We start from the raw sequence: 15,744 nt of genomic DNA, 5'->3' as shown, positions 1-15,744 counted from the left end.
CCTCCCTGTCGGCCTCTGGAGGAGAAGGATGCTCAGAGGAATTGCCCAGCTGTGATCTAGAATTGTTCTCTGAAGAAAGACCATCTGCTTATCATTCTGCTCCTTCTCCCTCTTTTATGCATCCATCCATCCACCCATCCATCCATCCATCCATCCACCCACCCATCCTTCCATCCATCCATCCATTTACCCACCCACCCACCCACCCATGCACCAACCTATCCATCCATCCATCCATCCATCCATCAGCCCATCCATTCATCCATCCATCCACCCACCCGACCACCCACCCACCCATCCATCCATCGATCCATCCACCCACCTGCACACCCACCCATCAATCCATCCATTCATCCATTCATATATACATAAATAATATCCTGCCTGCCAACCTGCTTTCATCCATCCATTTATCTACTTAGGCACCCACCTATCCACTCTCCCACACACCCACCCACCCATCCATCCACATCCCCACCCATTCAGCCATCCAGCCATCCACCCACCCATCTATGCATCCGTCCACCTTCCATTTTTAGTAAGGGTGCTTGCTAAACGGTAGGCTTTTTTAAAACAAACACAGAAGACAGTGCTGGTTGAGACACTGAATTCAAAGATGTCCCTAAGAGGGAAGGAAGCCATTTTAAACCCAGGCAATGATCCTGTAAGAGTCAGCTCCAAGGCTGCTCACTCACAGCACGGTAGTGCATGTTGGTGCCCACATGTGCTCATGGTGGTTTGTGGTTTGCTGGTGAAGTGTGTGTGTGTGTGTGTGTGTGTGTGTGTGTGTGTGTGTGTGTGCGCATCAGGGAAATCACATGGTTTTCTGCTGAGAAAGAAAAGTGGGGGCAGATGAAGGTACAAAGCCAAGCAGATTTCTACCCAGTGGAGAAGCGATGGGAGAAAGTGCTGGTCCAAGAGGCCAGAGACCTGGTTTTGACTCCTAGTCTACGTCTCCCTGTGTTTCTCCAAGAAGCCCCCTTTCCGTTCTTCACTTTGGGATCTCCTGCTGAAATGAGATCATCTGAATTGACCTCGATCTACAGGTCTGTAGATCCCAGGTCTGTGTGATCTCAGGTCTGCAAACTGAGGCAAGTGTCTGAAGCGCTTCACCAGGGGAGGAGAGTCAGGTAGTCGCATGAGCCTCCATATCCACACTTGGTCCAGAGCAGGGACTCAACACATGGTGGCTTTCTTGTCATTCAGATTATATGGTCAGGTCTGGGTTAAATATGTCCACTAAAAGCAAGTGCTGGAAACTTAGTCCCAGTGCAAGTGTTCAGTTGGGGGACCTCTAGCAGAAGATTAATCCAGGAGATACTAAAGCTGGCATTGACAGAGTGGGCCCCAGCCCCATCTTGCTTTCTCTCATTCTCTTTCCTTCCCTCCCACGCTCTTCTATTTTCTGCCATGGAACACTTCAACATGAAAGTTCTTGCCAGATGCAGGTCCCTTGATATGGACCTGACCTTCAAAACTATAAGAAATTGATCTTTGTTCTCTGCAAGTTACCCAGTCTCAGGCTTTCTGTCATAGCACAGTACACTTTAAGCACAAGACCCAGAGCTGGGAAGTTCACTCTGTGGGTAAATGCCGGCTGTGTAAGTGTAACATCCTAAATTAGGATCCCCTGAACCCACGTAAAGCTGGACACTACAGTGAAATGGGACGGGGATACAAATCTGAGGAAGCTTGTGGGGAGACGGAGAATCTCAGGAAGCTTGTGGGCCACAAGGTTGGTGTATGCTGCAGGAAATGACAAAAAGTCCCTTTCCCCAAGTAAGGTGAAAGCTGAAGACTGACACCTGAAGTTGTCCTCTGACTTTCACATATGCATCAAAATGTGTGCATACCCTGTAGCATGCCCCTCCCCTCAACTGGAAAAAAAAAAAAAAGGACCAAAAATTCCCCCTGGGCCAGAGCCTGGGGTAGTCTTCTGGGATGGATGAGGGTCCTGGTGGAACCAACAGAGTTACTGATGTCATTGTGATTCGGCTGGGGCCAAGACTCTGCATTTCTAGCAAAGCTCTGGGGGATGGATGCCTGTGCCAGCTGTGGTGCTGATGCTGATAGCGATGCTGGTGCTGGTGCTGCTGGTGTTGGTGTTGGTGTTGGTTGTGTGTGAGGCACACCGGGAGAAGTAGGCTCAGAGACCTTTTCCAACAACACGAAATACATTGTCCTTATAAACATTAATCCTCAGTGACCTCCAAACTCTGCCATCCTGTTGGATAGTGACCACACCACAAACCCTTCCTAGTGACATTCTACACAGCCTGCAGAATTGCTGAGAGATGTGACAATGGAAGAAATGGGGTCTCAGAAGTGCCGCCTCAGCTCTGGGACTCTGGTTGCCCAGCACCTGTGCCCAGGGTGTCTTGGGAATGCTGATGTTTGGCTCTGGTCATGCTTTTATGCAAGGTGGTGTTTGGAGACCTTTGAAGAGTGGGGGCCTATGAGTGGGCTGAAGACGACGGACCGCAGCCATGGGAACAGCAAGTGCATCTGAGGCAGTTAGGGCTGCTTAGCAAGTTGAAGGTTGTCTCCCCAACTTCCCCTCCCTCATTAAGAATTTATGTCAGAAAAAAATGCTTTTTCAGATACCAAAGTAAAGCTCTCAAGATGAGGTTGTCCTGATGAGGTGTTTTTTCCAAGAGATTCACAGAGGGGAAGAGAAGGAGAAGGCAACCTTGGGAAGGCCAAGAAAAGTCCAGGACAAACAGAAACTGAAGGAGACCTGCAGGATCCAGTTAGAGCCTCCAGAGGGAGCCCCAGCCTGCTGTCTGCGTTTCAGACTCTCGGCTTCACAGGGGATACACAGAAGTCGGGTACTAACAGAGACCTGTCACAGGAACCCTAGGAACACAGGCAGGGTCTGGCCCTTTATCGAGTAACTCTGGCAGCATCCCTGGGCTGCCTTCCTCCATACAGAGGTAGCAGACCTAGCTCCCGAACTTATTTAACACGAGTTTGCTAAGTGCCTGGTGCTAAGCTTGACCAGAAGCGAGGAAGTGCTTACCAAAGAGCCACAGGAGAAAGTACAAAGCCACTTTCATGGTCCACACTGGAAGGCCCAATGGCTTCCCTGTGTGTCACAGCTCAACTTCTTTGTCAGTTTGACCAGATTTGGAATCACTGTGAGGCTGTTTCGTGCAAGCTTTAACCGAGGTGGGACCCCAGCTGGAATGTGAGAGCTCCGCATCTCAAGGCCTGGGGGACCAAGGCTGAGTCAAAAGGGGGAAAGGAGAGGGCCAGGTAGACCTGAGCGAGCATCCCCCTTTCTCTGCTTCTGGCTGCAGATGCCACGTCCCTTTGCCTCGTAACCCTCCCACTACTGCCAGAAAGACTTCTATCACCACACTGTCCCCTCCTGCCCTGATAGATTGTACTCTGAAACTATGAACCAAAATTGTTAGTTCCCAAACCCAGGACAAATGGCTGTGGTCCCTGCCTGTGGTGGGTTTGGCTGGCAGACACTGCTGCCTTCTTCCCTAAACTTCTCCAGCCCACTCAGCTGGTGCTGAAACCTGGGATTGGCATCTATGGGTCCCCTTCCGAGGAACTTGGTGGTTCCGAGCCAAGCTGCTGATCTGATTCTCCTAAGGTGTGGGCAGATCTTTTGCTTCTGCTGGGTCCTGCCATCCATTAAATTTGATGCTGAATTCAGCTACTTCTCCCCTCCCCGGGCTCTAGCCATTCCTTTTCTTGCCTTGGCCGTAAGTGTCACCCTCACCCCCCTCCCCCACCACCCGAGCTGCCTGCTTTGTCTGCTGTAACTACAAAAGCCACAACAGAGTGCCAGGAAGCCCCTCTTGCTCCCTCTGGGCTCTAATCATAAGGACAAGGCATACCTTTCCTCTAGGATTTGGAACATTTTTCTCTCTGTCAAGTTTCCCATTCCACTCGGGGATGCCCCACGCAAATTCTTGTTACATTGACTCTTTCTAGCTACATTCTCCCCCTGGGAACTGCAGTCCCAGGGGACTTCTGCTCTCAGCTTCCTCCTGGAAGTCCTCATAGCTTCTCTATGGCCTCCTGGGCCTCTTGTCCTTGTCCTTGGAGCTACCTGCTCTATCTTTCCTAGTGTGCTCCTGGGCCTGCACATTGTGAGATTTTTTTTTTTTTTTTTTTTTTTTGCCTCCCCCTAGAAGCTGCCTGCCAAGCCCTGCAGCCTCCGTAAGCCCTTCTGGACCCCTGTGACCTTGTCCCTCCTGTCTCTTGGCTCTCTCCCAGAAGCCCTGCAGCTTCTCCTCGCCCTCATGGCCTCTATGGTATTGGAACCCTCCTTTGACTGGAGTCCCTGCTTATCCCTCCTTGTCCTTCATGGTCATGACCAACCACCCCAGTCTCCTCCTCCCATGCCTTTCCCACCATGATGGGCCATGCCCTCAAACTGTGAGACGAAATATAAGCCCCCCGTCCTTAAGTTTCTGTTGCCATTTTGTCACCGCAGTGAGAAGCGCAACCAATACCTGGCAGAGTGAGGGGGGCTGAGCGGAAGACGTTAGGAATGGAGCTAGTGGGTGATCCAAGGACGAGTGCCCAGCCTGGAGAGAGTCTGCAAAACGGTAAGGGGAGGATGTGCAAGAAAATACCGGACATCTAGAGAGCTACAAGGAGCCACAGCTGGCAGAAGCCACACTTGGGGCTGGGACTTGACTGTACTGAGTGAGGAGGCAGGAGAGAGGCTGGGCAGCCCACCAGGCCTCAGGGCCACACTGGAATCCCTTGATGGATATGAGGCAGGGAAACAAGGGTGGCCAGACAGGCCTCTAGAAACGAGAGAGCAGCGTATCGGCTGGAGTGCCTGTGTGGAGACCCTGGCTGTCACCTACGAGGCTATGATGGTGCTAAGCCCCAGGATGCTGGGTGGTGGGGAGGGGACAGAGTTGAGGCTTAAGAGTCAGGAATTAAATAAGCCCCGTCAGCATCACACGATGCACATCAAAGACATCGGGCTGGATATAAGCGCTGCATGGACCGGGTGTGGTGGCGCACGCCTTTAATCCCAGCACTCAGGAGGCAGAGGCAGGCGAATCACTGTGAGTTCCAGGCCAGCCTGATCTACAAAACGAGTCTAGGACATCCAAGACTACACAGAGAAACCCTGTTTCGAAAAACCAAAACCAAACCAAACCAAACCAAACCAAACCAAAAAACCCACAAACCCCCCCCCCCCACAAAAACCCCCCTCCAAACCCCCCAAAGAAACCCAAAAAGTGCTGCATGGTCCCTGGTCTCCCTGCATGTGTATCACATCACACAGACAGCAGGTCCACTTACCATCCTTGAGTGAGAAGCTCAGAAGGTCCTGTGGGAAAAGGAGACAGAAGTCAGTGAAGAGCTGACAGGCCACCACCCAGCCCATGTGACAGATAAGCACTGAATCCTACCAAGTGGGCACAGAAGAAGCCCTCCACCCCACAGTCCAGTGGCGAGTTGGGTAGTAACTGTGCGTGAGTGAATAAACAGGCCAGTGTGAGGAGGGGGAAGACCTGCTCTCTGCCGGTGCTACCAGCAGCCCATGCCGCAAACTTCTGCCTACTTAAACTGCACTCGGGAAGGGTGAGTGACATGCTCGTGGCCACACAGCAAACTGCCACTTCAGAAAAAGCCACCAGAGCTTGGTAGGAGGCACACTCTGGGGCCAGACCACCAAGGTTCAAATCCTGGCTTTGGCAAGGAATTAATCTCTCTGTGCTGCAGTCACCTCAACTATAAAGTAGGGATGGTTAATACAGGTTAAAGATCCCTATTAAAAATCCCAATTCCAAAGCTGTCTGTCTGTCTGTCTGTCTATAAGGATTTATTTATTTATGTGCATGCATGAGCATGTGCGAGTTTGTGTGCACCATATGCTTGCAGGAACCTGAGAAGGCCAGAAGAGGGCACTTCATTCCCCAGAACTGGAGTTACAAGAGCAGCAAGGGCTCTTAAGGGCTGAGCTGTCCCTCCAGAACCCCACTCCCAGTCCCAAACATATTTAAAGTGAAAAAATTCCATACTGTGAACTGTGGTTCCATGCACAAAAGTATTAAAAACTTATAGAATTGCCCTCAGACTATGTATATGAGATGCACTGCATGTAGAACTCATGTCCCATCTAAAAACATCTTATGACGGGCATGCACATATTACAGCCTTGGGGTTTTTGGGGACAGAAAACAAGCCATTTCCCTTCTGAGTCAGCCATGTGGGCTGGCATGGCTGCATAGGCCAACGCTTCATTGTCATATATTATGGTGATGATCATCGCTGATGACGAATTATCATGGTAGAAACCTCTACTGTCCACTTAATGCGCAGAGAGCGCTTATACTGAGGTCTTGCCTCTACAGAAGTTAACACATTTAGTTCTCAAACAACCTCCTGGGGTAGATGACCCAGGCTGAGAGGCCCATGTCCAAAGCTCTTGCAGCCAAAAGTGCCTTCAACACTTTCAATTGGAAGGGGGAGGCTGGAATTAAAAAAAAAAAAAAAAAAAAAGATTCATTTTTATTTTATGTGTATGGGTGCTTCGGACGCATGTGTCTGCGCACCGCATGTGTGCAGTGTTGCAGAACCCAGTAGAGGGCGTCAGAGCCTCTGGAACTGGAGTTGTGAACTGCCACCCAGGGGCTGGCGTACCTGAGTGATTGCTGATGGGTCGCCTTTCAGGATGGGGTCCTTCAATAATGTCTGAGCAAAGATGTCAGGTTCTTCACCTCCCAGGCCACTGGCAAAGGCCTTCATGGTTGGGAGGACGGTTTCGGACAAATGCAGCCATTTTACCAGGCCCGTCACAAATTCTGTGTTGAAGGGGCTAAAAAGATGTATAGTTACATCTTAACCTTCTGGAGAACACAGCCTGGAGGTGGTGGGTGGTGCACGGACAGGGTCACACAGGTCACTTAGAGTCCAGGAACTAGAGATGGTCCAAACAGAATCTTAGGTGGCACAGCTCCGACCTTCAGTTCCCACCAAGACTTTTTACCAAGAGGCACAGATATGAAGGCTGCCAGCAGCTGCTGCCTATGTGACCTGCGCCTGAGCCATGCTGGGAACCAGGAATCAGGGGACAGAGGCACCTTTAAAGCGATATGAAGTGTGAGGACAGAGGGAGGGACTGAGTCCTAAGCAGCCCCAGATCCACGTGCGTAATTGCACAGCTGGGAACCAGGAGATGCTCTGGATGTCATCAAGGACTCATTCCTGGGAAAATGTCTATTGTAATGGCAGAGCCCTCACTCCAGCCGGCGTGCTGCCACGGTGCCTGCTAGGGGGATGATGTGGCCACTTCAGAGAGTTGGGAGCCCCATGATCTGAGATGGAAGCTCACTGTATCTTGGGGACCATAGCAGAGTCCACACCGACTTCTGGTGCAGGCTGTTGTCTGTAGGCAGGGCTGGAGTTTTTGTCGAGGGGCGGGGCTGGGGGTGGGGGAAAACAGGGAGATTCATCAGGCAGTAAAGAAAAGGGAAAAGGTTGAAGCCTAGATGCCCCATTTAAACTCTCAAAGCTGAGTCGCATCCTCACACTGTCCTGGGAAAGTAGCTCATCCGCTGTGTCTGTGCCTCTGAGTCTTTATCTGAAAAAACGGCTTTAAGCGACCAGCAGAACACAGCACGCAAGGCAAGACATGCTTGGGGCGATGCTAGCTGGCATCCTAACTGATTGATTGACAGGTGACCGAGGGAGACAACGGACAAAGGGGTGAGAGTTTGACCGTGGCATCCAGCTACTCTGGGGAATCCTCGGTGTCCCTACTTCACCTCTCTCATTTTCTAAGGCTGTAAAACGTAGGTGACATTGGGACCCACCCCAGGGGTTATATAAGAAGATAAAATGGACAGGAGCAGCTCATGACATCTGTAGACATGCAGTAAACGTTATCTCCTGGGATGGCCTTGTGATAGATAACACTTCCCAGTGGATCATCTGGGGGTGAGGGAGCAGGTGTGAGGACAGGAGGAGGCGGGGGGGGGGGGCAGAGGGGACTGACCTAGGGAGGCAGACAGGTGTGGACCTGGGTGCCTTCGGGGATGATTAAGTGGGTGAACAGAGTAGTCAATGCATGTACAGGAATGGCTCAGGGCCAAGGGAGTAGTCTAGCCTGCCGCCTGTTAGGAAAGGCTTACACCTAGAGAGCTATCTTGTCTTAAGAGCACCCACGCTGCTGCCAGCTGCATGGCCCTGCGGTCAGCTACCCCACCTCTCTATGCCTCAGAGTTTAACTATGTAAAATAGTGACAAAGGATGAAACCTAGCTCATCGAGTCGTTGGAAAGAGGAACAGATTAACAAAGCTATATCTGTCCTGGCCAAAGATTGACACCCAGGTGAGGCACTACCTACTGATGTATTACTTCTGTTGCTGTGATAAAATGCCCTGACAAAAAACAGCTTAGGGAAGAAAAGGTTTATTTGGCTTTACAGTTCCAGATCCATCACTGCAGGGAAGTCAAGACAGAAACTGAAAACATAATGTCAAAGTCATAAGCAGAGATGGAAGAGTCCAGGGATCCCTGCTTGTTTCCTTGCTCTCAGCAATATAGAACAGATCGCTTGTGCTATTCAGGACCCTCTGCCGAGGGAATGGTGCTGCTCAGAGTGGGCTGGGTTGTCCTCCATCAATTAATCATGGAAACCATCCTCCACAGACATCATGAGTGTGTGCGTGCCTGCACGTGTGTTGTCAGCATAGCAACTGAATAAGCTAAGTAATGTGTCAGATGAGCAGAGCCTTGGTAATTGCTGTAATTATGGTTGGTAGCTGGGTTAAAATACATGAAAATAAGGCAAAAAGGGGCTGGGGTTTGGACTTAGTGGTAGAGTTCATGCATAGTGTGTACAAGGCCTCAGCTTCCATCCCCACCACCGTCAAAAATGAAATAAATCAACAACAGCAAAGGCAGCGGTGCTCATTGTACAGCTAAGTCTGCCTGTGCCAAGTCTTTTAACACACAGACTTGCTAAATTCTTACTAAAGCCCTATGAGGTCAGCCCCTGAGATATGACAACCTACAGCCAGCCATGTTAAGTTGTAGTTCTAGGCTCACACATCTGTCTTGCACCTCCAGGGGCCATGCTTACCCACCATTGACTAAGCCAAACCCCTCTCAAGCAACCGCATAACCCAAAGTCATCAATGTGCTTGCGACTCACTAAGATTGTCTTTATAGGTAGGACACCCTGGCTTGAACCCCTTCTGAACAGTTCAAGCTCTCCAGGGCCCCAAAGGGGATAAGGCTCTCTTGGCATCTTGGCTTCCTCATTCTTCCTCCAAAGTCCCTCCTCCCCATGGACCACAAACTATAGCCTTCAGGAATCTGGCCCCTAGCCTGCTTTTATGAATAAAGTTTTATTGACACACAGTCATGCTCTTGTTGTAGCCACTGTGGGGCTACAACAGAGAGGCTAAGTAACTGATACAGACCACAGCCTGAGAACCAAAAATACCTAAGCTTTGGCATAAAAGTTTGTGTCGAACTTTGCCCAACCAATTTGGACTTTTTTTTAGATGTGGTCTTAGCATACAGCCTAGGTTGGTCTTAAACTTGTGAGCTTCCTGTTTCAGCCTGCTGAATGCTGATGTTAAAAATCGTGAGTGTGCTGCAGGATATAGGTCTGGGCCTGGAGCTGCTGCACCTGCCTCTATATTGCTTCTTTGGTTTTACTTTTGTCTTTCTTTCATTTATTTCTCTCTTGTTTTGTGGTGCTGAGACTGAGCCTCATGCATGCTAGGCAGGCACTCTACTGCTGCATTTTTAATCCCTGCCCCCAGGTCCTCATTTTGCATAAATCAAATCAGTTGTGGGGAGCAGCATCTGGGATGCTCACAGGACAGATAAGAAATAAATATTCAAGCCATTTGCTTTGATGTCCCGTGAGGGACAAAAAAAACGGCCACCGACTGTTTTCTAAAGATAATGGAAACCAACAGCAGCTACGCTGGGCTTTAAAAAGACAGAGTTAAAAAAAAAAAGTGTTCTGCTTTAAAATGCAGATGGACAATGACGGGAACACAGCATGGGAAACCATGAGGACCTGGGGAGTCCAAGGAGAATCCTGGGGGACACAGGTACAGAACTCATATTTCTAGTGCCCTTTTAGCTGTGTCCGGGATGGGTCTGCAGGTTCATCAGGACCTGCTTACGGAGGGTCCTTCTTAGCCTGTACTCAGTTTATTAGGTGGTGGTGGTGTACCCAGCTTATCTGTTTAGGGGAGCTTTGGGGAAGATGGCGGCTTCCCAGGCTTGAAACAAGTAAGGGACAGAGCAGGTGTTGAGCTGAACTCTTGTAGGAGATAGAGGCTTGTTGTGGAGGTTTGAGTGAGGTGTCCCTCGTAAGTTTAAGTATCTGAATACTTGGTTCCCTGTTGGTGGATCTATTTGGGAAGGATTAGGAGGTGTGGCCTTGTTGGAGGAGGTGTGCCACTCGGGGGTGGCATATGAGGTCTGAAAAGCCTCCTGTCATCCCAGTGTGTCCTGTGCCTCCTGCATGCGGGTTTGAGCTGTGAGCCCTCAGCTGTTTCTGTCACTGTGCCTTTACTTTGCAATCATGAACTCTAACCCTCTGAAACCAAAAGAGGCAATTAAACACTTTCTTTTATCAACTGCCTTGGTCATGGTATTCTGTCACGGCAATAGAAAGGTAACTAAGATACCTGGGAATATTAAGATGTTTCTCACTACTAGATAGAGACCATGAGGATGACACCACCACCACCATCACCACCACCACCACCATCACCACCACCATCATCACCACCACCACCACCATCATCACCATCACCACCACCATCACCACCACCATCATCACCATCACCACCACCACCACCATCACTATTATCACCTCCACCACCACCACCACCATCACCACCACCACCACCATCACCACCACCATCATCACCACCACCACCATCACCACCACCATCATCACCACCACCACCATCACCACCACCACCATCACCACCACCATCATCACCACCACCACCATCACCACCACCATCATCACCACCACCACCACCATCATCACCATCACCACCACCATCACCACCACCATCATCACCATCACCACCACCACCACCATCACTATTACCACCTCCACCACCACCACCATCATCACCACCATCATCACCACCACCACCACCATCACCACCATCATCACCACCACCACCACCACCACCATCACCACCATCACCACCACCATCATCACCATCACCACCTCCACCACCATCACTATTACCACCTCCACCACCACCCTCATCAACATCATCATCAACAGTATATAGCCCAGGCTGGCTTCAAATTTACTACATGGGGGAGGATGACCTGAATTCCCTGCCTTCACATCACAAGTGCCAGGATGTCAATCCTGTGCCGCCCACCATGCCCAGTTTGATGCAGGGCTTGGGCTGTAGCTCTGAGCCAGCTTCTGCGGAGCCCATCTATACACATCCCTTGCCCTGCTGCCCCCTGTGACATCAATGCAGTGCCAGCTGGTTCTCTGTCCATGGCAAAAAACTCTCAAACACCTCCCCCGACCCCCTAGGCTCCTTTACAGCTGAGGCTTGGTCATGTGACTGGATCTAATCGATGACACAAAAGGAAGCCTTCTGGAGTGTGGTACTAGGAAAGGTTTTTTTTTTTTTTTTTCTTTAGTTCCTCCTGTTTTGGGCCTAGTCCTCTGAAGATGTGATATATGGAACTGAAGCAGCTATTTTATGATCAGGAAATTTATAAATAAGCCAGCCCAAAGGTGTCTCTGGAGGTGGCCCATCAACTTGGGATTTATTATTATTATTGTTTTATTATTATTATTATTATTATTATTATTATTATTATTATTACATATAAGGAAAAGAAATCTACCACTTACTCTCCTTTAGTCCTATATTTTATGACTCATACCCACCCTGACTGCAGGAACAGGTTCCAATGCTACCCTCACTCTCTGAAGTGGGCAAAGGAAGTAGATATAGCATTAGTAACACCACCATGTGTTGAGCACCTACTGTGTGCTAGGCACTGTGCTGTTTATCCTACTGATGCACAGCCAGACTGCTGCTCCCCATCAGGAGCATCTCCCTCCCGAAGTCACAGGAGACTGGACAATATGAGAGTCAGGATGTAACGAGAGCTGAGCATGAGCCCGTGGAAGGTTCCCTTGTTTCCAAAACCAGCCATTGCTCTCATTTTATCAAGGACGTCACTGAGGGCCAGGGCTCCCTTGCACCGTGAGAAGGTTCTGGGATTTAAAGGTGACGGAGGTGACTTCTGCCTCCCAAGGAACTCAGGGTGCAGGGGTGGCACCTCTGGGAAGCACTCCATTGGGGATCGGTGGAAGCAGCCACGTGTCCTGTGCAGATCGGTGGAGAAGAACCCTAACGGCCCCGATGGGGCAAGAGCAGGTTGGGGAAGGCCACTCAGAGGCAACCCCAGGGTGCAGGCAGAACACTCGAGAGAGTCGCTGAGTGTTTGGAGGAATGTCAGAATGACCTTCCTTTTCTCAGTAACATCTCTCACCTCTAGGCTCTCTTTCCTTCCTCAGACATTGGCGCCCATTCGCTCCTACTTCTGCCTCACCCTAACATTAAGCAGGCTCCCATATCAGTTCCATCCTGCTGACGAAGATGGACCCTGCTGTGCCCTCCATCCATGACACTCTGAGCCTCCAAACTCCGCCCCACTTCCATCTTTGCAGACTGAAGCTCAGGTTCCTAACCACCCTACTACAGTGCCACCAATGCATGATGTAAGCCCACACCTGGTACATGGCATCAGAGACAGACATTAAATACATACAGGCATCTAGCATTTTTTCTTTGTTCCCATGATGCCCCTGTTCTCATTTCTGCTTGCCATTGTCACATCTGTGTGTGGGGCGTGTCCCTGGGACTAAGCACCTAGGGACTCAGGAACCAGGTCTCATGCTTTTCAGTTTTACCTACGTGGCTGGCACTGTGTCTAGCACATGGTAAGTGCTCAGTTAACATGCATTTTATGAACGAATAATCTTCCTGTCTTCTATAGACAGGGACCTATTTGAGGGTCTGTCTCATTTATCACATATGCAGTGTCATCCATGAACTGAAAATTATGCCTGGCATCCAGCTGGAGCTCAAAAGATGCTTGGGGACAGCATACACAAGAGATAACTGAACAAGGACTACCTTGTTCCCCTCTGAGACTGTGATTCTCAGAAGCAAGATGCGCCTCGAGGCTTGTGGTTGCCTGAGGGACTTGGCAGTGGACTGGCTGTTGGAAGTCATCTCCCTGAAGAGGCCTGGCCTTCCCTCTGAGAGACAAAAAAAGCTCACCTTTGCTCAGGTTCTGAAAACAGCTGTGACAAAGAGATGCCACAGAGGGCGGCATAGGCGAAGCGGTTGGCCTCTGTCAGCTCTCGGCCCAGGGGTTGCTGGGACTCCCCTTCTGCAGCTGGCTCTGCTGCCAGAGGCTGCTTAGGATGTGGCCTATTCCATGTGGCCATTCCCAGCCCTGCAAGAGAGAGTCCCAGTGAGATGCTTCCAAGAGAAGGCGGGGGTTACCAGAAGGGATACAAAAATCATCTTTCATATACTAACTGGTGGCGCTCATCTGCAGTCTCAGAACTAGGAAACCTGAGGCAGGGAGACTGTAAGCTCCCAGTCAGCATAGGCCACACAGTGAAACCACAAAACAACAACCATAAAAGAAAAGACTAACATATTAGTGTCACTAAAATGACAAATTTCTACTTAGTACCGTGCTTTGTTTGGAGGCGACCCTGGCTGAGCTCAGACTTGCTACATAGCTGAAGATGACCTTGAATTCATGCTTTCTACCTCTACTTCCCATGCCGAGATTACAAGCAAGGCCACTATGACCAGCTCTATTCATGTACAGGCTGGGTGGTGGTGGTGCATACCTTTAATGTCAGCATTTGGAAGACAGAGGCAGTTAGGTCTCCGTGAGTTCGAGGCCAGCCTGGGCAGTGCAGAGGCAGGCACAGAGATGGGCAGGTATCTGGAGTTCTCTGGCCAACCATCCTAACTCTAAGCTGTTGAGGTTGGGGTTCAGTGAGAGAGATTGTCTCAAAAGACTAAAGTGGAGAGGGAGTGAGGAAAACACCTGAGGTCAACCTCTGTCCTCCATATGCAAGCATTCACATGTGCACACACAGGAATACATACATACATACACACATATGTATATGTATATATGTAGCAGAATAGTAAATATACTATATACCTACTACACGTGCACACACAGAATAGTTGGTTCTGTACTGGGATATGTACATGTCTCCTTGTCATTAGCCCCCCCCCCCCCAACAGTGTGCACAGTAACAACCACATAATGGCTATTTAGAGATGACTCAAAGTCCTCCTGGATGTGTTGTGCGTCTTACGTGTGAACACCATACTGCTTTCGACAAGGGCACTTGAGCATTGTCACATTTGAGCATCTGTGAGTAGTTCTAGAATCAACCCCCACACGGACACCAAGGGGTGACCATACCACCAAAATAAAAACGTCCCAAATGACCACCCACAGCAGAGGGCGTAGGTGGAGTCACACGAGCATCAAACACTAGACAGCAATGAAAGAGGATGAATCCTGGAGGGACCTCATCATAACAGAGACACGCCCCACAAACAACCATTAGCAGAAAGCCGTACACAGGAGACTATGTGGCTGGGTCCCTCGGATAGGACATAGACACAATGGTAAAAACAGTAAACAGCGACAGAAGGTGAAACAGTGTCACCTGAAGACACTGGAGGCTTCTGGGTGACCTGGGTGGCGGTTACATGTGTGCGAATATAGTGGACAGTCGCGAGGTGTGCACTTTAGATCTGTGCGCAAGCTGTATGCTACACCTGGATAAGTGAAGGTAGGAAGGGAGAGAGCTAAGTTCTCCCTCCTTCCTTGGGGAGAGGGGGGGGGGGCAAGCCATGGTCAGCCAGGATCCAAGCAAGGAGCAGGAGGAAGGATTCAGGGAAAGATGTACCCAGGACAACTAAGCATCTAGGATAAGAACATAGGTTCAGACCCTGATGGCCCTCCAGCCCCCTCCACCTGATAAAAAGAAGACCCTGGTGGCTGGGAGTGGTGGCACATGCCTTTAATTCTAGCACCTAGGAGGCAGAGGCAGGTGGATCTCCTCTGTGAGTTTGAGACCAGCCTGGTCTACAAAGTGAGATCCAGGACAGCCAACAGAAAAACCTTGTATTGAGAACCACCTCCACTCTGAAAAAAAAGGAGACCCTGGTACTCAGCCTTTCTCTGAGCATCAAACACACTTGATGAAGAATGATCAGGCTTTCATTCTGCAGGGGAACAGATGGTAACACACTGACACACAGTGACACAATCGTCAAGTAATTTGGTCAAAGTCTGAGAAATGAGAAGAGGAGGGGGTTGGCAGGATGGCTCAGCTGGTTAAGAGCACTTGCTGTTCTTGCTGAGGACCCAGATTTCCATTCTCAGCACTGACATGGCAGCTCACCACCACCTGCTATCCAGCCCCAAGATATCTGGTGCCCTCTTCTGGTCTCTGTGGGCACTGCACACACATGGTACATATACATACATTCAGGTACACACATAAAATAAAAAATTTTAGATCTTAAAAAAAAAAAAAAGAAATGAATAGCCAGGTATGGCACATGCCTTTAATATCAGCACTCGAGAGGCAGAGGCAGGCGGGTCTCTGTGAGTTCAAGGCCAGCCTCATCTACAAAATGAGTCCAGGACAGCCAGGGCTTGTTACACAGAGAAAC

General features: G+C 49.9%; 1 protein-coding gene across 1 annotated transcript in view; it reads right to left on the bottom strand.

Annotated features, from left to right (window-relative positions):
- Tmco4 (transmembrane and coiled-coil domains 4) overlaps positions 1–15,744 on the bottom strand; it is an 81,452-nt gene that overhangs the window by 56,133 nt on the left and 9,575 nt on the right. Inside the window, exons 2-4 of the mRNA XM_051171579.1 lie at positions 13,300–13,477; positions 6,628–6,802; positions 5,284–5,311 (exon numbers count right to left, since the gene is read on the bottom strand). Of these exons, the coding sequence (XP_051027536.1) occupies positions 5,284–5,311; positions 6,628–6,802; positions 13,300–13,469 (373 nt within the window). The 5' untranslated portion in view covers positions 13,470–13,477. The remainder of the gene's footprint in view (positions 1–5,283; positions 5,312–6,627; positions 6,803–13,299; positions 13,478–15,744) is intronic.

The sequence above is a fragment of the Acomys russatus genome, chromosome 29, assembly GCF_903995435.1.
Source record: "Acomys russatus chromosome 29, mAcoRus1.1, whole genome shotgun sequence".
NCBI lineage: Eukaryota > Metazoa > Chordata > Mammalia > Rodentia > Muridae > Acomys > Acomys russatus.
Note: the sequence above shows the minus strand (reverse complement) of the source record. Positions and strands in the feature narration are given on the sequence as shown.